General features: G+C 37.2%; 1 protein-coding gene across 1 annotated transcript in view; it reads right to left on the reverse strand.

Annotated features, from left to right (window-relative positions):
* Positions 1 to 1,001: 1,001 nt before the first annotated feature.
* SEMA3E (semaphorin 3E) overlaps positions 1,002 to 25,951 on the reverse strand; it is a 255,031-nt gene continuing 230,081 nt past the window's right edge. The window contains exons 15-17 of the mRNA XM_059170981.1: positions 24,084 to 24,151; positions 21,937 to 22,076; positions 1,002 to 4,576 (exon numbers count right to left, since the gene is read on the reverse strand). Coding sequence (XP_059026964.1) covers positions 4,124 to 4,576; positions 21,937 to 22,076; positions 24,084 to 24,151 — 661 coding nt within the window. The 3' untranslated portion in view covers positions 1,002 to 4,123. The remainder of the gene's footprint in view (positions 4,577 to 21,936; positions 22,077 to 24,083; positions 24,152 to 25,951) is intronic.

Genomic DNA, 25,951 nt, shown 5'->3' on the forward strand with positions numbered 1-25,951 from the left:
TTCTTAAAGAACACCAGCACTAGCCTAGCATTGTATGTTTACACGTGGGCTTTGACACATTCTGAAACTTTGGAGTTTAACTCACACAACCTTAGAAAACACTCCCCAGACAGCACGTAAGGGTTTAGCAAATATTTATTTCTTTAGCATCTAAGTTGCACTAAATAGAAATCGTACATAAGGGTACAGGCAAAGGATGCAGTGTAGAGCAGCAGGTCCACAAGATAGTCCGAGCAGGGTCAGTGGTCTTTGGACCTGACCGCTAGATGGTAAGTCTCATTGCTTCTAATTGGTGACAGGAAGTAAGAAAGCACATGCTGTTTTGGACCTGGGCACATAAAAGAGAATCAGAGAGGCAAGAACCGCCCCCTCCCCATATAGTACTCTAGCTTGTTACTAAGCCATCTAAACACAAACAGAACACATTCAGTTGTAACAAAAGCCAAAATATAATGCTCTCTTCCCAAGAAAAAAAATAAACATACCAGCTTAAATAACACACTACAATCAAAACAGTGTTCGTGGAAAGTCTATTATTTATAACTGAGTCAAAGCAACAGTTGTTGGCCTGAAAAATGAGCGCTGCTCTTGCAAAAGTGACTCGGATGCGATTCTCTGCTGTAAGAACAAGAACGTGGGCTCCTCCCCACGCGGCATCTACGAGGGACTTTGCTCTGGGAGCTCAGGTATCTTCCCGATCCCAAGCGGTTTTCTTAATGTATCTGGCAGGCTAAAGACAACTCATTTTTAAGGACAATGGCTGCTGTGTTTGTTTCATGCTTAACACCAACACTCAGAACTATTATTGTATTTTACAAATTTTACAAATGTTCAGAGTCGCTATGAAGATTTACAAAGCCCTACACCCTATAGCAAATATTAAACACTCCATAAAAACATCCTAGTGTGTAACTAATTTGGGCAAAGAAAAAGCTCTAAAGTATATACAGACCTGCCATTTACTAAACTGGCAAAAACTTTCTGTTCCCTTTCCTCCCCCCCCCCCCCCAGAGCTCTTCTTTGTGTTTATTTCCACTTTAATCCCTGCTTCTCCAAGTTCATAGCTTTGCATTGAAATATTCAGCAATAAAAACAAAGGAAAAAATGGCAATGTAGAATGTTAGACATGGAAGAGATCTCACAATTCCTGAAGCAAAGCCTTTTCAAGGTGCCATTCTCTTTGCCAACAAATCCACACCCCTCACTCGGTAGGGCTGATGAAAAGTTGAAAGAGGAGAAACACACTGTTCTGTATCAAGGCTTGTTCTACTCCCAGGACCTCTTCCTTCACAGAGCACAACACACTGGAGATCTGAAGAAGCAGGAGACTGATCTTATACGGAGGTGCCTCCTTGAACGTAGGATGGGTGGTTATGACTCTTTCTCAGCCTAATGTTTGCTCCTGAAGGGCACAATTTCTCTTCCCCAGGTCTATCCATGACTGGGCAAAATGCAGTGGGTCAGGGCCCACTCTTAATTCCTCCCTGTCTTGCAGGTAGCTAAACACGTGTCCTTTCCTGAGTTCGAGAAAAAGAGGATAAATCTGGTCAATCCATTTGTGATTTTCCAAGCCTGGACATTTCTCAAAGGAGATCCTGAATTCGAATTCTGACACCAGACAGGACAAAAGACGGGGTATGCGTTTTGTGGTATGTTTCAGATTCTCAAGGACAGAGCAACATAGGTTGTTGGTTTTTTGAGAGGACAATGCCGGTTTATCTAAAGTACGTCGTGATGTGTGCGCGCATGTGCACTGCACTGGCACGCATGTTTGAGGGAAGAAAGGGGGAGAGACTGAGCAAAAGGGGAAAGTATACACATATATGTATGAAAATGTAGTGCTCTCTTTAAATTGTGGACTTGAGTCCTCTAAATTTTCTTATCAGAATTCTCTCAAATTAGCACTTTAAAAAGCTCCCCCTCTTACTAGTCATCTCATTTACTTGAACAGCTTCAAGGTATATTTAATTCTTAAGACTTATATCACAGAAAAGTTATTGTCCTCAGTCTTATCTCTTCAGTTGGACAAAAATGGCAACAACGTATGTGTTATCTGCCTTACTTAAAAAAAGAAATCTGAATACAGGAAAAAACCCCACTTTCCCTTTTCTTGTATAATGGCAGAATGTTTTCAGTAAATTGTGCTTTATTGACTTATCTGTTCACTTTGAGTGTTTCGGACATAAACTTTGCTAAAGACCCTGTGATCCGTGGTTATGGTTCTACTTCTCTACAACTGGGCAGGATTTTACTGATAAATATGCTGTGTTCAGTTAATATTGGTGGGCAGCAATGACCTCCAGTGGATTCATGGGCAAACAGCAACTGTATTTTTCAGAGAATGTTAATTTTCAAAGTATTTCCACGCTTTAGACCTTTTGGAGCTTGGTGGCTTAACAAATGAACTTTTTAAACTTTTTTTTTTAAGAAATCTATGTATTTCTTAGTTTTTGAATGAAATTGCAAGTCATTACAAGTTATCAACACTTGGACTTTCTGAGTTATATACCCTATAAGCTAACTTTGAGAACTGAAATGAATAAGGTTTACATTTAAATAAATATTTATAATTTTTTTCATGTGTAATTCTCTCACTTTTAATTTTTATTTAAAAGACAAACCATGAGGGACTGTGGACTCTGAGAAACAAACTGAGGGTTTTGGAGGTTGGGTGAGCCTGGTGGTGGGTATTAAGGAGGGCACGTATTGCATGGAGCCCTGGGTGTGGTGCATAAACAATGAATGCTGGAACACTGTAAAGAAATTTAAAAAATAAATAAAAATAAAAAAAACAAAAATCTCAACAAAACTTCACACTTTAGAAAGGCAATCACTAAATGAAAAGGAGAAGGAAAGACTTCAAGAAACAAGCATTTTTCGAAAATAAAAACTTTTGATACTCTTTATGAAGGAAAAAGCATTCTAGACATCTTGGGAGTTAAGTGAACTCGTGAAACAATTTTCTTATTTGTTAACATTAAAATAGGGAACTTTGATATCTGACAGCAATCTGCTTTAACATTTTTAAAATAACAAACTTTTGTTTCTGGAGTACCTTTTGTATTTCAGGGAAGATTATTTAGAAGGAATAAAATTTAAGTTTTAATAGAGCTGTAATATCTTCATTTTTGGCTTGTGAGGTAATAAATTATTCATAAACACATTATCTCCATCTTAGAGCATGACATAAGCAATAAGACATTTTTATTTGTTTTTTTTTTTCCCTGAAAATGGACGAGATGGATTAACAGAAGCTGCTTTTAAATCTTTACTAGACAATCTTAAAAAGAGAAAAAAGAGAATATATTTTTTCTACCACAAGAGGGCAGCAAAAACTTTTTCAGTTAGACTTCTAACTGAAACTTCAACTTTTTTGTTTTATTTTTTATTTTTTTTTAAATATATATCTTAATTGGAAGTTACCTTAACTTCATTCTTTATGCTGTGGAGTGAAATTGAAAGGACGTGTTTTCATCATGAAATGTAACTATCGTAAATGGAAATGAATGGATTGTTTTATGAAGGGCACGAACCTCAAGGTGACCACAATTTTTCTTTCATGGTTTACGATAATTACAACACACCTGCTTCATACAACACATAGCTTAGATACTAACACGAGAATTCTTAAAAAGTACAGACAGCTCATATGAGAACGTTAAAGTACTGGATATTCTGTATATTTTACATCGTGGAGGAAAGATAGAATTCATAAAGATTAAAATATATATTTCATTTTTTTTCATGCTTATGAAAATCTCTTGATTTTTCACCAATATTCCAGTAATCCCAAGTCTTCCAAGGGTAAAATAATAACTGTTAAGGAAAAGCAGCCAAGTACTCAAAACTACAGCTAGGGTCACTTTTTGGTAAATATAGTGGGAAGCCACTGAGGAATACATTTGTTCCGAAAAATTAGTTAATTTTATGAGATTTTTAACCAGTCCAATGAGTACATAGAATAATTTATCATAATACCTTCACAGTCATTTCTGTGTTACAGAACTCTTTTAAGCAATACAAAGAAAGCTGAGTGGTTTCTCTTCCTTGTGGCCCTGGTCGTCCTGTTTATTTTCGGTTCCAAACAGAAATTCTCCAGAAGCCAGCAGACGGTTTCGCCCCCTCAGGAGTCCAGGGTGTGCCTGGGCAGGCGATAGTGCTCGGCTTTGGGACGCAGCTTCTTTTCCTGTGGGTTGGCATATTTCCACTTGGAAGGCGACATTTTGAGCTTTTTCCTCTTCTTATCTGTGCACCAGACCTTTTCACAGTATTCTTCCACTCTCTGGAAGTTGCTGTAACCAATCAGCTGCAAGAATTCTTTATACCAGGGTTTTGCCCCGTGTGGGAGGCTGGTCTGGACTGGACAGGGCATCTTGTGGGGCCCGTCCTCTTCATAGTCTTTGTGGAACATTTCCTCTACTCTCTCCTCGTCCACTACCTCCAGGGTAATTTTACGGACGGTATGGACAAAATCGTGCTCTATGGTCTGGCAAAAATAGGTCCCAGCATCCATTTTGCGAACCCTCAGGAAGAGTAAACCGAGGTCCATCTTAACCACTCTGTCGTCTGTCTTCACCTGCAACAACAAGAAAATTAATGCCACTAGAATATTTTCCAGGATACAATACCAACCTAGAAACCCTTTCACTGTCTTGATGCTTTCTAAATGTTTGTGATCCCCTGATGAATTCCTGAGAGTCATAGATGCGTCCGAGTGACCGAGCGAGTGAGAAGGATGACGTGTGTATGCTAAACTTACATTTGAAATCACTGCGTACTGATGATTTTAAGGTTATTTCACATCAATATTGTTAAGAGCAGAACGAGAGAGGTTTCTCCCTAATGATTTCAATTAATCATTAGAAAAAGCCATCGAATTCAGCAGAGCACTCAACATTAGAGTGCAAATCTGTCCAGTTGATTTAACTTTTTCTTAGCAGACAGCACAAAAGCCATTTCTCACATTGTTTGTTCGCGGGTTCTTATCCTTCCAGAAAGTAAAGACTAGTGTCTCTATAAGGAACTCTGTTAAGAGATTTGAGATACCTTCACTCTCTTTCCTTATGAAGAAAGAAAAAAAAATCGTCCATTCATTAATGAAGTGAGCACTCCTTATATTTCTACAAGGCTTTCTATTTCACAGAGACATAAAAATAAGTCAGAAAAATCCATCATCTGCTCTGAAGAATCTCACTCTCCAGTAAATATTAGTATTGCACATAACTTCAGGGCTCGAATACCTTTTTATGTCTATGACATAATAAATCACGTACATGACTTCTATAAATAAATACAATTCAAGGTAAGAAGAGCACAATAACGTTTTTGAAAAATATAGCTCATATGATAAATGGCAGGTCTATGGTTTGACATCCGACAAAGCTATACTCAAATATTTCCACCACTATCTATGAATTGTGTGATGTAGGGCATTTATGTATAATCTCTGCCTTAGTTTTCTTCCTAAAAATGGAGATAAGCCTATTGTCACCCTAATGATTGTTGTGAAATTTAAATAAAATAATGTAAGTGAGAACACTTTGTACGGTGCTACAGGCACCTACCTCTCCCTTTCCTGTGTAGTGTTCTTCAGCTAAAAACAAACGAGGAGGTGTTTTCAGATGCCCTAGAGTCATACCATTGGTGCTATAAAGATCATTCCCATTACACTGGCTAACTTGGCCCTTGAGAATACAAAACGAAAACAATATTCGCCTTTGCCAAGACAAAAGATGCAGACTAAGCAGCCACAACCACTCTGGCAGTAAAGGCCATTAAGACAAGCATGTTTTGGATCCAGGGGCAGGTCCTGGGCAGGCCTGCTGGGTTCAGCTCTCCGGGGCCCTAAGCAGATCCCGCATGGCTAAAGTTGCAGTGTGGACAACACACGATTGTATATCATTATGTAACTACATAATCTGTGAATCATGGCGAAATGGCATTGGCAGTGCCATAAGACAAATTATGAAGCTCTCAGGGGGTTTTGTCCCCCCACCACAAGCCATGTAAGGTAAATTAATTACTCAGCAGTTCCAGAATGACATCACTGGATGAAGGAGCTCCATAAATCCCAGACAGGGGCTTCCCTTGACTTGGCAGGACAGTGTCCAAGTAGGCAGAATGCTACAGCCATTAACTCAAGAAATTCTCTTGTGAGCAAGCAGGAAGCGCTGTTGAACCAAAACCGCCATCATTACATCAAACAACTGTTCATCTGTCGACAGGTTTGCTGAGGAGGGATCCAGGACTCCTGCCACAGGCAGGAACTCAAATGACTTGGCATCCCTGCTTATGTTCACCACTACTTCCTCCATAAATTTATCACATGTCATGGATGATTCAGACTGTGAAGCTCAGCCTCCAATGTTTTTAAACTCGTGGCTTTATGTGACAGAGGGATCTGCCTTCTTAAACCTTATTTTTGTTTGTTTCTTTTTCAAAACAGGCTGGTACATGCCATTTTACTGTCCCGGTTCTCTTCTTGGTTCCTTCTTGTTCTCTTCTGTAGACTTCTTCTTCCCTCTAAGGCACAATCCTCCATCCTTCCCTGATCTCATGTTTTATTGGCATTCATTTGGTAACTCATCTATTTCCTCATTTCAATGAGCTTCCCTAGGACAGTGTCTCTTACACATATATGGTCTACTGTTTCGTGTTTCCTGTTAATTACAGAACACTGACTGAAACTTCCCTGAGCCTTCATTATTTACAATCCACTGTCTTTCCATGCAAACTGCACCCCCCCCTTTACTAACTTCCTTATTCCTGACAATTATATTCTTCTTCTTCTAGTCCATCTATCCTCATGTGTTGCTCTACTTCCTTCTCATTATTATGCCCTCAGACCCACTACGTTATAAATTCCCATCAACGTTTCTTCTGTGGTGATGGTGGGAACCGTTCACTCCATTTCACTAATTTCCCACAGTGTCATACTTTGTGATGGATACTTCGATCTTACCTCATAGTGGACTCTTCCCAAATCTTCCGTCTTTCTCTTAGGCTCAGCTTGATTCTGTTTCATGATCCACGCTGTTGTACCTGTCAGAGGGACTTCCCTACTGCTGGTTCCATATTGGAAAAGGCTGAATTAAAACACCATCTCTTCCAATGGGCCTCCCTCACACCCCTGTGAGACTGTCCTCCTTCTTTTCCTACCATCATGTCACCTGTTAACCTTTGTCAACTGAGTATGCACTATTATCTGCAAAAAATAACAAGTCCTTCAGCGATTTTGACTGAAACCTTTCCCGTTTCTTTCAATGAAAGAGTAGTATTTTACTCTGCTTCAAATCTCACTTCCTTTTGTCAGCTCCTTATCCAGATTCTATTGCTTGCTCAAGCAGGTAAGAATTGTTCAGTTAACAAGATCCTGCCTTTCTAAAACCATACCCCCGAACAGCGCACTCTAGTGCTTCTCAAGGGTTGGTGGAATAGGTACATTTCTGGATGGAGATCAGTGAGTGTTCTGTAAAGACTTCTTGGATGATTGTGTTTAACCTTCATGGTAATCATGTAAATTAATAAACTATATTTTGGATCATAGGGGAGATCAACTTCATCGTTAGTATTGGTGTTTATCATAGACTCTGAACCATTTTCAGAGCTTTAATGTTTCCAGCTGCTGAGAACAAAGATGAATGCAGTATGTTAATGATACGTTCCAGCCAAATAAAAACCAAAGAACATCCCTATGCAGCAAAGTACATAAAAAGTTTTGAAGTCACTGGTATAGAGAGTTAGGGGGATTGAGTCAGCACATGGCACAAAGTGCTACAGGCAGCTGTTTTAAGCACACACGTGCACACGTGTATGTGGGAGTCTGTGTCCTATGTAACGTTCATGGAGATGCCTTATTTTGGTGGTAAAAAATGATCACATTAAATAAAGATTTAAATGATACATAGAATTGTCTGTATCTTATTTGTAAATTTATTTTGCATCTATAGTTGAATAAAAGTCACATGCATAAAGAATGCATTCTTTCTTTCATTCTTATGAGTATTTCATAAACATTTTAATACAAGTTGTGCTAGAAGCCCAAGACCATGTTTTAATTTCAAGGGCAGATGGTGGAGACAACCTTTACAGACACCAGAGTCAAGTCTTCCTTATCCGAACTCTCTCTGTTCCCGGTTCCTTGTATGGCCACTTTCTTTCTCTCTTGCATGGCTGATTCAGGTCTTATTCTTCCTTTCCATTAGTAAACTCCTTTCTACCATCCACCAATCCATTTTGTAAAATTTCTTTCCAAGCTTACACTTTCACTTTTTAATGAATACTTTCTTTTCAGCCCCAAAGATCTCATCTTTCTTTTTATAATTCAATAGCATTCTCATCTGTAGCACACAAGTTGACATTTATATTCCTTGTCAAATAATTTTGCCATGCAAGTTTCATCTTGTTAATTTTAAGTTTCATAAGAAAAAAGGCCTATCTTTTAATTATACTGAGTATTCCATACTGAGGAGAGTGCTCAGAACATAGTGAAAATGAGAACATACTAGTTTGTTCAGAGTGTACAAGATGCAAGGCCATGGGTTATCCCCATAAAGGTATGTCCAGAAGTGATTCACTTCTTCTATGTAGATCCAGTAGTGATTTGGACAAGGAGGAAGCCAGCATGATTTCAGGAGCAGTCGGTAACTACTGGAAGGGACATGCTTCACAGATATATAGGAAAAGCACTCCTAGGACACTGTCTTTGCCTGGAAGGAATTTGCTTACAAATACCCGCATTGAATATGGTCCTTTGTTTTCTCCCTACTATATTTCCTGTGAGAGGGCAAATATGAACATAAAAAAGACATCCAGTGTAATTTCTGGCATATAACAACACGTTTATGAAAGTGTTTTAGAATAAAACAAAAAGCAAAAATGAAAATAGATACAAATCCTTGGCCACTGGGTTAGGAGTGTTTTTTTTTTTTTTTCCTCAAGCAGGTAATTCTTTCAAAATCAGAAGCCCAATATGAGAAACACTGTATTGTGTGCATATAAAGTCCAGCCAAGTTCAAAGACATGGAAGCATGACAATTACAATGGGAACTGTCCTCCAGCAATTATTTGCAAGCTAGAGATAGTGCCTGTATCAGAATGTAGGTTTCCCTTCACTGTTACAATGAGTTAGAAATTTAAGTAATAAAAGATGTTTTAACTTCAAAATCTGGATGGCCGTACACTATGAATGTTAAATCACTGTGAAAGTTAAATGTATCTTCCATAGCCCGTGAATACCTAAAAATAAAAATGACTTAGAAATTTGTATTTGAAGTCCTTCCATGATTTAATCTTTCCACTTTAGTCCACATGGGCACCTTCAGCATCAAATCTTGATCACACAATTGTTTTTATCAGCTGTACTTTCTCTATGTCTGTAGACCTGATTTCCTTGGCCAAGAAGATGATACATAATATATCACTTTATCAAATACTCTTATAGGCAATCTACAAAAATACAGCATTTCTTACTGAAAATGGTTTTAATATTCTGAGTTATAGAGATTGATTCAGTATGTTTTGTAACGTCAAATAAAAAAAAAGTAATTGAACAAAGAACCCAGCACATCTGGAAGCTGGTCAGGAAGAAGCAGTGATTTCCATGTGTATCAACCATATGGGTCCACGCTCTTCATAGGAAAAGGAAAGACATAGGCCTTTAACTCATTTCTTTCAGAATATATTTAACACTGAAATAGAGTTTTAGTCAAGAAATAAAGACCAATAACATATATTTGTTTGTTTATCTGGCCTATATTCAATAAAAAAAAAATCAGTTGACTTACAGAAAATATATCATACATCACTGCATAAAAATAAAATTCTTCTTTTAAAAAACACTTTTCAATGTGAACCTGCTTTATGATCAAGATGACTGCCCAGCAGGAACAGGGTGAATTACTTGATAGCTCATTTAGGGAAACCTATCACACTATGTAGAGAAGAAATAAAGTTGTATATATACTTCAGATTAACTAAAGATCCAAATTGGAAAACCTTTGTCTAACACAAGAAGATGCTGAGAAGAAAGTTATCATAAATAAGAACTCAAAACCATATTGTGAAAGAATGTTATCTTGAGAAACATCAACTATATTAAAGAGGAAACTTGGAACATTTATATTCAAGAACAAATGAATACATAGAAATGCAAAGAACTCTCGAAAGTCAAGAAAATGGAAAAATAAAAGAGAAAAATAGGGAAAAAAACATATCAAAAAGTAAATCAAAGAAGAAGAAACCCAAATGTAAAGTACACAAGTTAATGTTCAATATTACTAGCAATTTTAGAAACACAAATGTAAATAAGACACGACCTTCTACCAGCAAGACAGGCAATAAATAGAAAATACCAAAAACTGGTGAGAGTATGGGAAAATGGGAATCCACATAAACCACTTTGAGAGTGCAGATGATGCCAAAATTTGGAAAGCGAGCTGACAGAATCACAGAAATGAAGGTTGTCACAAGACAAGAATGCAGAGATTTGCACCCAGGTCTGTCAGAGGTTACTTGAAGAGATGATCCTTAAAGATGTGGTAGTGGGAATTAATGACACTCTTGGTCCACTCTGAGGATGACGGATCAATCAAGATCAATGGAGCCATGCTGTGGGATGCTAAGTCAGAGGCACGAAAGAGCCACAGTAATAAGCCGTGAAACACAGCGTTCAGTTATAAAGAGAAGGAGAATACGACCTAGAACTCAATAGATTTATTTTTACAGCTCATGGGTACTCAAAATGTTATACTTGTTCAATATAGTGCAAATGATGTAGTATTGGACTTACTCCAATCATTACACGGCATGCATATGGGGAAGCAAACATAAAAGTTGATAAAGGTGGTCCAGGAAAAATGAAGTCAAACAAGAAGGATTTGTATGAACCTATTATGACAATGTGCTGTGAACCAAATGATATGCTTATAATGATTATCTTGGTTTGGCAACCAATAAACTAAGTCTGTAAGATCTGTTCAAGCTCTAGTATACCATTCTCATACGATTTTAGAAATAATGCTGCAAAATACACAAACAGCAGTGTAAGGGTAATGTTTTATTAAAAATTTCCATATGGAAGAATATCGGGATAATCAGGATGAAGGGAAAATAAAAGGAAGGGATGAAAGAAAGATGATGTTTGAACACAGAAATGTATACCATAAGGAACTACACAACTGGTCTATTTAGACTACAAAGTCAACACTAAGTTACCTAGTGATTGAAGGAAAGAGGAAAGTATGCTGAATTCTAAGGCTCAAATGACCCTAAATTATATATTCCTTATCATAGAGAATATAGTCAATGATAATGTAATAGCCTTGTTTGGCGACAGATGACAGCTACACTTGTGGGGAGCACAGCCTAGTGTCTACAGAAGTTGAATCACTGTGTCATACGCCTGAAAATAATGTAACATGGTGTGTTGACTATACTCAAATAAAAAAAAATATTAGAACAAAAATAAAATTACTCTTTATAACAAGAACATCTTTTCCCAGCACTGAGGCCTGAGGAAAAAAAATAATCTCTTCTGTGTTTTCATAAAATGAGATAGATACAGGCATCCAAACAAGAGCACTATACTAAACACATTCTCTTAAGGTCACATCTCAAGGTCAAGACAAGATGCCCAAGTACAGTTCAATATAAGCTATTCTACAGGACTCATACAATGTGGAATGGATATAAAATTCTATGCAGAGGTATCTTTTATTATCTAGAAAACCACAGGAACTATAATTTAACCTGGGATCAGGGGAATTAGAGTGAAGAGAATTCATATGATATTGTTTTGATATTGTTGAACATATGTTGATTTGTTCATATGATATTGTTTGATATTGTTGAACATCCACCATGTGTCTGACACTGGGCTTGCAGAGTAACCATGTTAGTTTGTTTAATCAGATGCCCAATGTCAGAGTGAGGAATAAAACACAGGTCTCTGTCTGATTCCATAGATTCAGGAATGCATATTTAATTTTCAAAGATATTCAGTATTCTCCTGGAAAACTAGCCAAAGAGAGTTCTATCTAAACCGCTAGATCCAGTTCTATCCTTATGACCAAAATAATGCTCTCTATTTTCCACTTACAGAACTGTGAAGTTAAAAAAAAGGGGGGGGGGAGAAATTAATGGGCTACACTGCTAATTACTCCAGAAATAAAATATGGGGCAAATGACATTATAAACATATGCTTGTCAAGGCTTAGAAAAGATGAGTGGAGATTTTTTTAAAGACTGAAATAGAAACATCAAAACTATTAAGCAGATGTTTCAAATGAGGGAGAGTTCATGCACTTTCTGTTATGACAACAAGAAAAACAAATAATATTCATGTGGAACAAACCTCATGCTTTCAGTGTATGTGTAAAAAGACAGTATCATAAACTTATGGCTGTCATTGATCCCTTAGGCTTTCTGTCATGGGTTAGCACTGGGAATGTCAAGAAAATACAGGTCACTTAGCAAACAACATGGTAGAATAAGGATGAGATTTTACTTCTTAATTCTTCTAGTGTTGATGATGTAATAAATCTGCAACATTAAAAGATGTAACTTACATACTCCATTTTTCTTTTGGTTTCACAAGAGAAGCTGTCTCCACAATGCACTGAATCACCAATAAAATTAGTTTTATTTAAAGCTGTGCAAATTCTGCAGGGATGCAATGAGCTCCGAGTTATCTGGAAGGAACCACTGATTGATAAGTTAACCATGCTTCTTAGATTTCTCAACAGTATTCAAATGACTTTGATGAATTCATCCTACTTAGTAGGTGGTCTGAGAGCAGAGTTAAAAGTAACCACTTTTGGCATCCAGTTAAAAAAAAAAAAAGAATTCAGAGAGTGGGGGAAACTGAAGTCTTGGAGTTTTGATGTCAACTTACATTGTTTCTTGGATTTTCTATAATAAACATGCACACTTGTGCATTATTTAAGCAGTCTATACAATGCAGACAATCAGCTATTTTAAAATGAGGTATTTTAAGACACACAAGAACACACAGAAATATTTGCCCTTAAAGAAAGGATCCACAATGGAAAACCAACGAGGATCAAGGGGAAAATGAAACTTCTGTGCTTGGGTCAAGTGTGGCGCTGGTCTTATGGACAGCAACTTACTTTCCTGCCTTATATCACTTTGGAGAATATTTTATGTGTTTTGGGATTGGCCCCCAGTTTCTTCACTGGGGATTTGTGTATGGTAATTCAACTCCTTCCTTGAACTCAACCTTATTTACAGTATCTTTAGGACATACATTGCTTTTGTCAGTAAAGGACTAATGAATAAGTCCAAAAGATCACACTCCCAAAAAAAAAAAAAAATCATATTGCTTAGTTTTATCAAAAACTCATTCTAATGAAATTATAGTGCTTAGCGCAAAGTGAGGGCTTGGTTATTAATGAAAAAAACCTTTTATCCAAAATACAGAGATATTTTTCACAATAAGCTCATTTAATAAAGCTTCACTCTACCTTAAATCAAAGGCCAACAAACTTCCTGTAAAGAGTGATACAATAAAGATTTTTGGCCTTGGCAGTTCATATGGTCTTTCTCATAACTACTCAACTTTGTGGTTATAGGATGGAAACATCCATAGACACTAGGTAAACAAATGGGCGAGACAGTTTTCAAGTAAAATTTTATTTACAAAGGAGGTGGAGGGCCAGAAGTTTGCAACTTCTGCCTTAAATCATTGTCAGGTTCAAAGAAATACTCTATTTTCAGGTTAAAATAATCTATTCCAAATTTACAACATTCAAGATGAATATTATAATTAAGGTTAAAAAGTTGTTTACTAATCTCGTGAAGAGCTTGACGAAACTACGGTTTTCTTTACCATGATAACTTGGAAAATACATGTAGTGAATTAATAAACATTGAAATCTAAGCAACAAATACATATGTAAATTTTCCTTCATTTCCTTAAGTTTTAAAATGTAGTCCTTATGCATTTTGGAGAAAGAGAAATGCACAAAGAAATACTCCAATTGTCTAACCAAGTGACCTAACAAGTATGAATTCCTTTCCTTTGGAATGTTACTCAAGATCAAACTTTTGCAATTATTTTGGAAGCTTATAAATTCAAGTACATGAACTGAGAATTCATAAACTAGGGTGTATCACTTTAGGTGATTTAGTTACGTTTATAATAGTTTTGTCCTCTGCAATCACAAAAATATCATTTATACATCCTTATATAGGTAAGGAATATTTGAACTAGTATGCCAAAGGTAAATAATCATAGACAAGGAATTTCAAAATTAGAGCTCAACTTGAATTTTGTGAAATTATCTTCCTTATCCACATTCATAAAATCTTTAATTTCTTTTTTCCCAATTCAGACAATGAGGGGTTTTTCTCTTCCTTCATGAAACTCACCCCTTCACCTTTGTCTATAGTTAGGTTCTCTCTCATAAGCTCTTTATCTTATTTCATCAATTCTCCTCTCGATGGCTTTTTCCCTTCAACCCATAAACATGACCAAGTCACCTTCTTTCTGAAGTCAAAAACAAAAACAAAACAAAACAAAACAAAAAAAAACAAAACCCACAAATTCTCTCTCCTCTTGTCTCCCTCTGTTGACCTACCTCTCTTTCTCCTTCAAACCTTTAGGTAAAATACGCTGCACTAGCTGTTTCTAATTCTCCACAGCCTCGTTCATCCCTTAGCCTATTTCTAGTGGGCTCTGGGAGTAACCACCCCACTGAGCACATTCTCAGGGGACACTAGGTACTTCATTTCTGAAAATTTCACGGGGTTTATGACTTTTTCCTTATCCAGCTCTTCTTCCCTGAGATCAATGATATCACACTCCACGGACTCCACGGTGTCTACTTACTTAAGCAGCACTACTCTGGAGGTACTTGCCAGTGTCATACTTGGCATCAGTTACTTAACCTCATCTCCGTGATGCACACAGTACTGCTAACTACTTCAGAGAACTGTTGTAGTTTTTAAGTAAGTTACTACACACCAGGCATTTAGACTAGCACAGGGCACCTAGTCGGCCCTAAATGAAGGTGAACTATAATTAGGATTGTTTTTCTGTTTTCACCTTATCTTTTAGAATTTATCCTCTGATTTTTCCTTAGATGGGGTTTCTTTCCCCTTTACTTCTAGGCTTGGTTCATACTGCCTTTTATTTCCTCATTCTCCAGGGTAAGCCCAGGCAGTTGGAAGCACCTGTGACACTGTGGCTAAGGACCCAGAATAGAAACCAGAGTATCTGGTCTCAGATTCAGACTGATTTCATAGGCTATGTGATAGTGTGCAAGTAATTCAATCACTCTGTGCTTTGGTTTCTTTATTAAGTGGGGGCAATAACAGTATCTACTTCATAAAGCTATTGTGAGGATTAAAAGTATTAATATACTTAAAATTGTTAGGAACTGCCTGGCACACAGGAAATGATATTTAAGTATTGATTACTGCTCTACTACTTACTTTTATTACCTCCATCAATTTAATTACTACCTCTATGCCGACATCTCTCACATATCTCTTGCCATTCCAGATCTGCCTTTTGTATTTTAGATTCCTGAACATATATTTACCAAAGTCTCCACCTAAATGCTTTACAGGAGACCCCAGTTCAACATGGCCAAAATGACCCAACATTCTTCTCCTAAACCTTCTATTCCTCCCTGCAGACCATGAACTGCACCATGAACTTCACAAATACCCAAACCAAGAACATGTGAATCATTTTTGATTGCTTCTCTTTTTTCTCAAAAATCAAATGCATTCCATGTCATCGCATAAAAATGAAAACTATCTTCTCCTCTCCTACCACTATTGTTTAGTTCCGGTCAAAAATCTTCCGCCCGATTATTGAAATACCTTCTTAAATAGTCTTCTTGACATCTACTTCTCCTCAAAGCCTATATGCAAGTTTCTAGAGTAATGTGTCTAAACGGTTGTCTAAGGGGTTTTCATGGCTTATAAATAAAGTGAGGTGGTCCCTTGATCTATCCACTCACTTCTGCATCCTCATTTCCAGCCACAGATCTACACAAACCGTGTTGTTTCTCGTCCCCACACATGTGCTTATCCCATTCTTTCTGATAGTTAACTTCTACTTATCCATTAAGACCTGGCTCACATGTCAGCTGTGCCTTGAATCTTTCTGACTGTCCATCATGAAACCTCCATACTCAAATTGTTGGTGGACAATTTATGTTGAAGTTTCAACATAAGTTTAATGAACACAATATACTATAATTAATCTGCTGACATTCTTGTATTCACTGTAAGACGATCGGTTTCCAAAGGGCGAAGGCTATGAATTACTCATCACCTATTAATGTACCCTCTGAGTACTTACTGTGTTTAAAATACTAATTGCAGAAACTTATAGACGAGACCAGAAGGTTGAAAAAGTATTCTACCTGAGAAGTTAAACAGCCTTCACAATTCTCAATAAAAACAGAGAGCATATGCAAATCACATTGCTTTTATGTGTCTGAGGCAGTCATGGGCACATCGTTTGACCTTGAAGGTAAAGGGCACATACAGAGTTCATGTTGTATCAGTGAACAGAAGAATTTACGTCCCTATCACCTAATGATCATCTGCTTCTGCCTTTCTCTCCACCTCCACATATTATATTCTTAATAGACCCTTTATTAACCAAATTTTGATCATGTCATGGCTCTGCTGCAAACTATCCAATGGTTACACATTTAATTCACAGCAAACACCAAAGCGCTTTGTAAGGGCCTACAAAGCCCTGCATGAGCTGGCCCTCTCCCTCACTCTTTGACTTTTAGTTTATTAGTGTCCCTATTGCTCATTCCCTTCTGGCCACATTGCCCTTCACTCTAGGGCTCCTTGAACAGATCAGAGGCACTCCCATCACAAGGGCATTTACATCAACTGTTCGCGCTATCCAGAAAGTTCTCCAATACTAGCATACGGCCTACTACATCAGTTCTGTCAAGTCTTTTTCAAATGTCACTGAGTTGGTGACCCTCCATGAACATCCCTTTAAAACTGCAACCTCTCCCTATAAGTAACCTCTCTTGTACTTTTCTTCTCAGATCATCAGATACATGAAATGTGGTTCTTATTTAGTTGTACTATTATTTTCATCAACACCATCATCTTCCTCTGTTCTCCCAAATACAGGTTCTATGCAAACGGGGCATATTGGGAACTCAATAGATAAGTTGCCAAAGAACTAATGAAGCATTATTTTGGTTAAAAAAAAACCAAGAAAACGAGGTAGCGTGCTCTTGGTTTTCTATCTACATAGGCTCAAATGAGAGAGAACATTTAATTTGCTACAGAATCCTATTTCTACCAATCCTTTTTCTACTCTCAGAGTAGAAGCCTGAAAGGGAAACTGAGAATGGGAACACACTGATGTATACCTTGTATAATAAGGATTCATAGCATCAGTGCCTAGAGTGGGAACTGTTCAAATTACAGGTGATTCTTCATATCTAAACATCAAAAAATGGACAGAAGGCATGAAGAGACACTTCTCCAAAGAAGACATACAAATGGCTATACACACATGAAAAAATGTTCATCATCATTAGCCATCAGGGAAATTCAAATCAAAACCACATTGAGATACCACCTTACACCAGTTAGAATGGCCAAAATGGACAAGGCAAGAAACAACAAGTGTTGGAGAAGCTGTGGAGAAAGGGGAACACTCTTCCACTGTTGGTGGGAATGCAAGTTGGTGCAGCCACTTTGCAAAACAGTGTGGAGGTTCCTTAGAAAATTAAAAATAGAGCTACCCAATGATCCAGCAATTGCACTACTGGGTATTTACCCCAAAGATATAGAGGTAGTGAAAAGAAAGGTCATATGCACCCCAATGTTCATAACAGCAATGTCCACAATAGCCAAACTGTGGAAAGAGCTGAGATGCCCTTTAACAGAAGAATGAATAGAGAAGATGTGGTCCACATATACAATGGACTATTACTCAGCCATCAGAAAGGATGAATATCCAACTTTTCTATCAACATGGACAGGATTGGAAGAGATTATGCTGAGTGAAATAAGTCAAGCAGAGAAAGTAAATTATCATATGGTTTCACTTATTTGTGGAATATAAGGAATAGCATGGAGGACATTAGAAGAAGGAAGGGACAAATGAAGGAGGGGAATCAGAGTAGGAGATGAACCATCGGAGACTATGGACTCAGGTAAACAAATGGAGAGCTTTAGAAGGGAGAGGGGTGGGGGCTGGGTGAGCCTGGTGATGGCACAGATTGCATGGAGCACATGTGTTATACACAAACAATGGATCATGGAACACTACATCAAAAACTAATGATGTACTGTATGGTGACTAAGACAATTAAAAAAAAAAAAGCACATTCCCATTGGCAAAAGTACATAAATAAATAAATAAAGGACGCAATACCCAAAAAAAGTAAATAAATAAACATGAGGACTACTGTTCTGGCTCTCAAGGCTGCAGCAGCATGTTTCACCGAAGTTTGATGGAAAAAAAAAATATATATATACGTAAAAATCAAGAAGATATCAGGACCATTTTTTTAGAAGTCAAATTCCAGAACTTCGGTTGGAAATAGTTTTCCATTTGCTACCTGTCCCAAAGCATCTGCAACTGTATTTGGGGTTCCGATTTCAGAAGGCTGTGTGGTTTAGTAGAGAAGACACAGACACATGGATTTGAGTTGACTTTACTACCTGTCAGTAATCTGGGAAGTGATTAAACATTCTGTGTCTTGATTCTGTCCCCCGTAAATCAGGTTTTAGAATAAAACGGTATATTCTACAAAAGGCACCCAGCAAATTCCTTGGTACTTAGACAATGACTACATATGAAGTAGCTGAGTTTTGGAGTCAGGAATATCAGAGTTCAAACCTTGGGTCTTTCATGGACTGTGTTTAGGACCTATATCTCCTTCAGTCTTCATTTCTACATTTGTAAGAAGAGGTCCATGACATTGGATGTGCATTTGTAAGATGTAAGAACAGTAAGGTAAAGTACCTACCAACCGCTGCAGATTCTGTGTGTGGTAAATGGAACAGTCTCACCCAAAAAGACTTCTATTAAAATCCTTTCCCACAAGGTATCACAAGAACTGAGGCACATCCTAACTAAGATCATTGAACCAAGGGAATAATAAACATTTGTGGAATTAATAAAATGCACAGAGATTGTGTTTCATAGGTGTTATTTAAGAAAGCAGCACACCACAAAGTGCCTGAGAGAAGAGCATTAATCCAGTTTAGAAACTAGATAAATGAATTTTGAGATGCATTCTAGCAATTTAGCTATGTAGCATTTCAAAAGCTTTATGTGAGCTACATTTTATTCACCTAAATATGTGCTTTCCAGAGAATTCCACGGGGCTGAGTTTAGATTTGCAGGCAAAAGTTCCAGAGGCAAAAATTCCAATTCCATAAAAGGGTGTGTGTGTGTCTGTGTGTGTGTGTGTGTGTGTGTGTGTGTGACAACCAAAATTTTTAACAAAGGTTATGGGCTGACTATAAATTAATGATTTACAGCTAAAAGTGTCTATGATGAACCTGGCTGACTACTCTCTAGGAGTGCACTAAAAGCATTAACATATGAGGTAAGAAACATATTGGAAGAATTTTAGTATCTTATACAATGGTCAAGATTTGATAATAGAATAATCCTCTGTTTGTAGTAACTATAATAAAATGGTTTTCAAAAAAAAATCTTAAAAACCTCTAAAAACTCCAAAGTTAGACTCTCAAAGAACTTTAAAACAAACTCTAAAAGGACCCACAATCAAAGTCATTCTGCTCTGTGCATTCAGCAAACACATCTCCCTTTTTATGAAGTCAGCAATTTTGTGTTTTGTTCTAGATTCTAAATCAATCAATATATATTGCTATGTCTACAGTAACCAAGGATTATATGATGACAACAAATAATGCATGGCACAAATTCAAAATTTCAAGGATCAGTAAATAGATCAGCCATGGAAGTTTGAAAACAGAAACTAAAATTTGGGGAAAGGAGAAGCAGATTATATCAACAATAGGAGAAAGAAGCTTATAATTGAACATTGATGGATGCAGCATGTCAAAATGATTTGGTAAAGATTTCCAAATGAGGCAGATTACAGTGACTTTCAAATTAGAACCAGAACATACTGAGAGAAGAAAACCACCGATGAAAGAATGACTTCTCTGTCTTCTGAATCCATTCAATGAGAGGAGCTATAGAATATTCCCGGGTCCTCTCCTGCCAAGTGAGTTATGACAGAATTTAAAAATCAATTTCACATCAACTTTGTGGAATAGCAAATTCTTCAGTACTAAATCAACAATGTGCTTTAGTGCAATATGCTGTAACATTTTTGGACACATGTTTTTTCTTATGAGGTCATGAAAACTTAAGAGAATCTTCCTGTCCTTGATTGCCTTTCTAGATTATCTCTAACAGCCTTTGTTGAGTGTCTTCCTCTCTAATAACTATTCCAGGAAACTGGGATTTATAAATTTAATCCTCTCCCAGAACATACTGCATGATTTTAGACCAAAAACATGTTGCATTTTTAGTTTTGCAATAGGCTAGAAAGAAAAAAAAAAAAAGGCGTAAAAAGTCAGTGTGTTCTACGTTTGGAACCTACAGTTGATGGCTTCACTGATTGCTTCTCTACCCACTGTGAACCTATTACTTCTTCCCTAGGTCCTAAGGCAGGTGTCTAACATTTTTTTTTCCCTTATTCAATTTGCAACCTTCTTTTTACCGAGAAACATTTTGCTAGCAGTCACCAAGATCTATTTCCCTTTAATTAACCAAATTTCACTCTTACTGCTTTTATAATTCCATTTTTGTGAAAATTGAGTTCAAAGCCCACATAAGCATCTATAATGTTTTACCTGCCTTTACTAACTGGGTCATGCCCTTGACCTTGGCCAATATAAAACCAGATCCCTTGAGGCTCATAAAAAGATTATCCAGTAACTGCCTCCAGACTATCCCTTATGTGTGCTTTAACTGCTTCCTACTCTTCATCTATAAAAGGAGCACAAATGAGTCCTCACTCATTATTTAGATAATAGAAATATAATCTCCACACTAAACCTACTTAAAAGGACAAACAAACTGATGCCTTTCTTTTGTTCCCAGTGGGCACTAATGGAACCCCTGTGGCAATGTTTCATGTATGACTCAATTGTTTTATCAAACAATTGGTTTAATGTTGCTGCTGTTGTTTTAATTCTATTATCCATGTATCTGAGATACATATGTTAATGGTGTTTAAATTAGTTATTTTTCTAGAACATTGCTTTGGGTGATAAAATTTAAGACAATCATTTTGACAACATGATACTAAAATCATGAAACTCTGAGTACCTACTGAATAAAAATCCAGTTTTCAGAATCCAAATTTATACATACACATATACATATGTATAGAATTTATTTATATGTGTATATATTTGTTGTGTATTTAATATATGTATATATGTATTTTAATATATATTTATACACATAAAATTTTATATATACATCTAGGTTTTTACAGCATATATAAATTATATACACATAGAAATCTATGTGTGTATTTAAATTTTTTATATGTATATAAATCATACATTGTAAATAAATCCACTTTTTAAATAACACATGTATAGCACAATGGAAGATTCATTTTTAAAGGTTTTTTTTTTAATTTATTTATTTGACAGACAGAAATCACAAGTAGGCAGAGAGGCAGGCAGAGAGAGAGAGAGAGAAGGAAGCAGGCTCCCTGCTGAGCAGAGAGCCTGATGCGGGACTCGATCCCAGGACCCTGAGATCATGACCTGAGCTGAAGGCAGAGGCTTTAGCCCACTGAGCCACCCAGGAACCCCTGGAAGATTCATTTTTAAACATCAAATAAGTCATCATCTATCTACTAATCACACACAACAAGTAAGACAGCACGGCGTGAATGTGCAGCTATGAATTACCTCCTCTTTCCTTCCATCACGTCCTTTCTGTACAAACCAGATAACTTTTGCTTGCAAAGATCGTGGGGTACATTCCAGCAACGTGCTGTTGTTCTCTATGCCATAGGCCAGTCGCTCTTCAGTCTTATCCAAAGCATCCCCTACAATATAAATATTAAAATTAATGTTAAGATTTTGACTTTAACAGTAAATACTATTTTTAAAAATGATTTTATTTATCTATTTATTTGTCAGAGTAAGACAGAACACAAGCAGGGGGAGTGGGAAGCACAGGGAGAAGCAGGCTTCCTCGTGAGCAAGGAGCCTGATGAGGGACTTGATCCCAGGATCCTGGGATCATGACCTGAACCAAAGACAGATGCCTAACCAACTTGAGCCACTCAGGTGTCCCAGCAAGTAATATTTTTAAAAGCTTCTTCACTTAGATTCCTGGAGTAAAGTGAATATCTTTCATGATTTACTACTAATTTCTATGCAAGGTCATTTAAAGGAGATATTTAGAGGCAGTGGCACACCAAAAATCTAGGCATTAGAGAGAACTGCAGGCTACGGAAAGGACCAGAAAAAAGTAACTGGGAGTGTGGGTCCAAGTACAGGGCAGTCAGGATACTAAGAAGGTGCATCAGTGTTAACTGCATGGAAAATCAGTGACAACATGAACCAACAGAGTAGGCAAATGAAGGTGAGCACTAAACATTCAAGTAAAACACAAGACAAAATTCATGGTTACCAAAAAAAGCAGAAAGCAGAAATCAACATGATATGGTGCTACATAAACACAAGTGTGAGTGAGATCTTATCGATGGACTGCACTGATCCAAATGTTGGGCTCCTACAGTAAGAAAAGGGTACAAAACCAGACTAGGGACTTCAGATCCGGAGCTTCCTGATTATTATGCACATCTTGGCCCAGAGAGGCTCTCACTGGATTTGAACTCAAAGTTGCATACAGACTGATCTACTTAACTGCAGTGGGGAATAAAAGCAAGTGAATAGGGCATCTGGTTGGGTCACCGTTAAGCTGCCACCTTTGGCTCAGGTCATGATCTTAGGGTCCTGGCATCAAGCGCCCCATCCGGCTCTCTGCTCAGCAGGGAGTCTGCTTCTCCCTCTTCCTTTGCCCCTAGAACAGCTTGTGCTTTCCCAGCTTACTCACTCACTGTTTTTCAAATAAATAATTAAAGTCTTAAAAAACAAAACAAAACAACAAGTGGATGTGTTGTGTTTTAACCAACATCAAATTCAGTAACTAGAACCTGGGATTTTTTTTCCTTGTGTCTGAGTTCTCCTCACTTTCAAAACTGATGCCTACATTTTCATAGATTAAGATCCTGCCTTCCTCCAGCCAATGTTGCCCAAGACTTATGTCCTACACCAAATGCTCAGTTAGCCTTGGGTCTATGGAACATCACGATGCTGTGCAACTCTGGATTGAATGCAAGCGCTCCTGGTCTCCCAGTCACGAAGGTTCATCTCCCTCGTACCTCCTATGCAACTAAGGCCACCAATTACACAGCCAGTTCCACCACCGACACAGTGTGGAGAGTCAGGACCATGGTCTGCCATCTTGTGTGACTTCCTTACATTTGATGAAGCAAATTTCCTCTCATCCTTTACCCATCAGACCATGTACTAACTTTCCACAGAAACGCTCATCTGCATCACAGAAACTCACATCAACCTGAGCTCTTAGCTTCCCTACTCTTGTGGAAGACTTCAAGTTTTTCACTTTATTTGACCCTGAAGCTTAGTAGGTAACTTGATACAAGTTTGATCATCCTTAAGAGGATCACCATAGGTGGTGTGACATGGTGAAGATATTCCTGGGGCTGAGATGCAGAGAGGGGTCCTACAAGTCACTGTGGCATCTCGTTCTAACATCCCCCTGTTCTGAGGTCTAACAGTAAGGTCTTCATGGTGGTATACAGAACTTATTTTCCTAATTAATTAAAAATTTTACGTCCACACAGAATTAACATTTTGGTGTTAAAATCCACAAAATTTTAGCTATGGGGAAGAAAAAAAGCATACTTTCAGTAACATTGTTCTACTATATATCAATCACAAAGAAAACAAGGACCATTTTAAGAGGTCTGCAGTTTATCCTAACCCCAGTAACCCATAGCAATTGATTTTCTCTGGATTACCGATGAATTGCTGTCCAAAGCATTGCTGAGCGGCATTTCCGTGCCGAACATCTTGTCTGCGGAACCGCCTGAAAGAAAGTAGATGCATGTAGGAGATGGTCAGATTTCAATTTTCCAGACTTTAAAATGCAGCCAACTGCATTAAGGATTCAAGTAGTATTCGGCTACTGAAAAAAATTGATCTGTCATACACAAAAAGGATAAAATTCAAGTTTCATAGTTCCCTGTATTTCCACTGAATGTTATTCAATGGTAAGATCTATATAAAACTCTTATTTAAGTGTTCACGTAAGTTTGAATTCTGGATCCTGACATAACTTGAGAAATCCCTTTTTATATTTTGTTTAAAAATCCAGTGCAATAAGAATTCTTCTGTTTCAAATGGGGGGTTTGGGGTAGTAAGGGAGGTAGGTGTGCAGGAAAGATAGTGGGATTTGAGGCAGATTATTTATTTGAATAAAAATCATAAAACTCCTACATATAATAAGGGGCATTCAAAAAGTAACAGTATTAGAACAGTAACAGTATTAGATCCAAATATTTTCTTCTATGGCCATCTTAGTCACATAGCACAAATACAATTGGCAATAAAGACAGAAACCAATAATGTAGTCAACTTACTCTTTTACTCAGTATATATAGATATTATATGCCCCTATGCAACATGATTGTGTGTTACACATACTTAACAGGCTGTATGGCAAGACTGCCTATTAGCTTTAGAATAACTTCCAGGTTTTTTTTCTATTTTACAGATTGTTTAGATATATAACTGAAAAATAACAATGTTCTTTACCTTTGGGGGAAAAATTCTATAGAATAGATCTTGTTTTAAATTAGTAAGCATCTTTCTGAGGGATTGGACAATGGAAATCATCATTATTAGCACTGAAATTCTAAGATCAAAATCTTCAGCGTATTAATTCAGATTAAAGATAAAAATAGAAGTATTACATAAGTGCAGAAAACACCACTTGCTTTTCTAAATCATGGCGTTTCTTCAAGATTAAGGAAAAAACAGAAGGCAGAGCAGAAGTTTCACCCCAGAGGGAGATGGCTAGGCTTCTGAAGTGACAATGAAATGCTCTAACCATATGCAATGATAAAATCTGGAAAAAGGAACCAGATTCAAATCCCAACGCCATCACTCACGTGCCGTCTGATCTCGTACATATCTTCTCTCTTGCTTGATTCTTCCTGTCCTCCTTTGTAAAATGAAGTTGGTCTGGCATTTAAAAATTATTCCAATATCAATTTTTTTTTACATTCTAGGCTTACCTCATTGCCTCCAAATAATGATAAAGGAACATCATTTCAAGAGATGAAGTGCTTTCTCTCATGTGAGTTGTGATCTTAGTTAACAGACCAATACTTGAGAAGCAATGGTTTAAGTATATCCTTGTAATGAAAGCTAGAGCAGATGTCTATTTACAGTCAATTTTTAGAATTATGACCTGTGTGCAAAGCTGGCTTTTACAAAATACAGAGATTGTAGATTAGAAGACATTGTCTAGAAACCTGGGATTTAATAAACTTCAGATTAAAGCTGCTGTATGAATCATCCTACTGGGTAAAACTGAAAAAAGAAATTGACAAAAAAAGGAGCAAAACCAAAAAGTTTTATGCTTCTGTTATTATTTTATACTAGCATGTGCACAGGTATAGATAACCGATAACAGCTCTGGATGAGAAGTAAAATGGTTCCATGGACTCCTTACTTCATACAGTATTGCATTGGTATTGGGAATCCAAAGTCTGCTGAGCAGTAGTGAGTAAGGGAGCAGGGGTAAATCAAGGAAATGGGAATCGTTTCTACTCTGCAGAAATGCTGTATCAGGTTTATTACACATGTGGGGTGAGAACAAAGG

Source organism: Mustela lutreola, chromosome 4 (assembly GCF_030435805.1).
Source record: "Mustela lutreola isolate mMusLut2 chromosome 4, mMusLut2.pri, whole genome shotgun sequence".
Lineage (NCBI taxonomy): Eukaryota > Metazoa > Chordata > Mammalia > Carnivora > Mustelidae > Mustela > Mustela lutreola.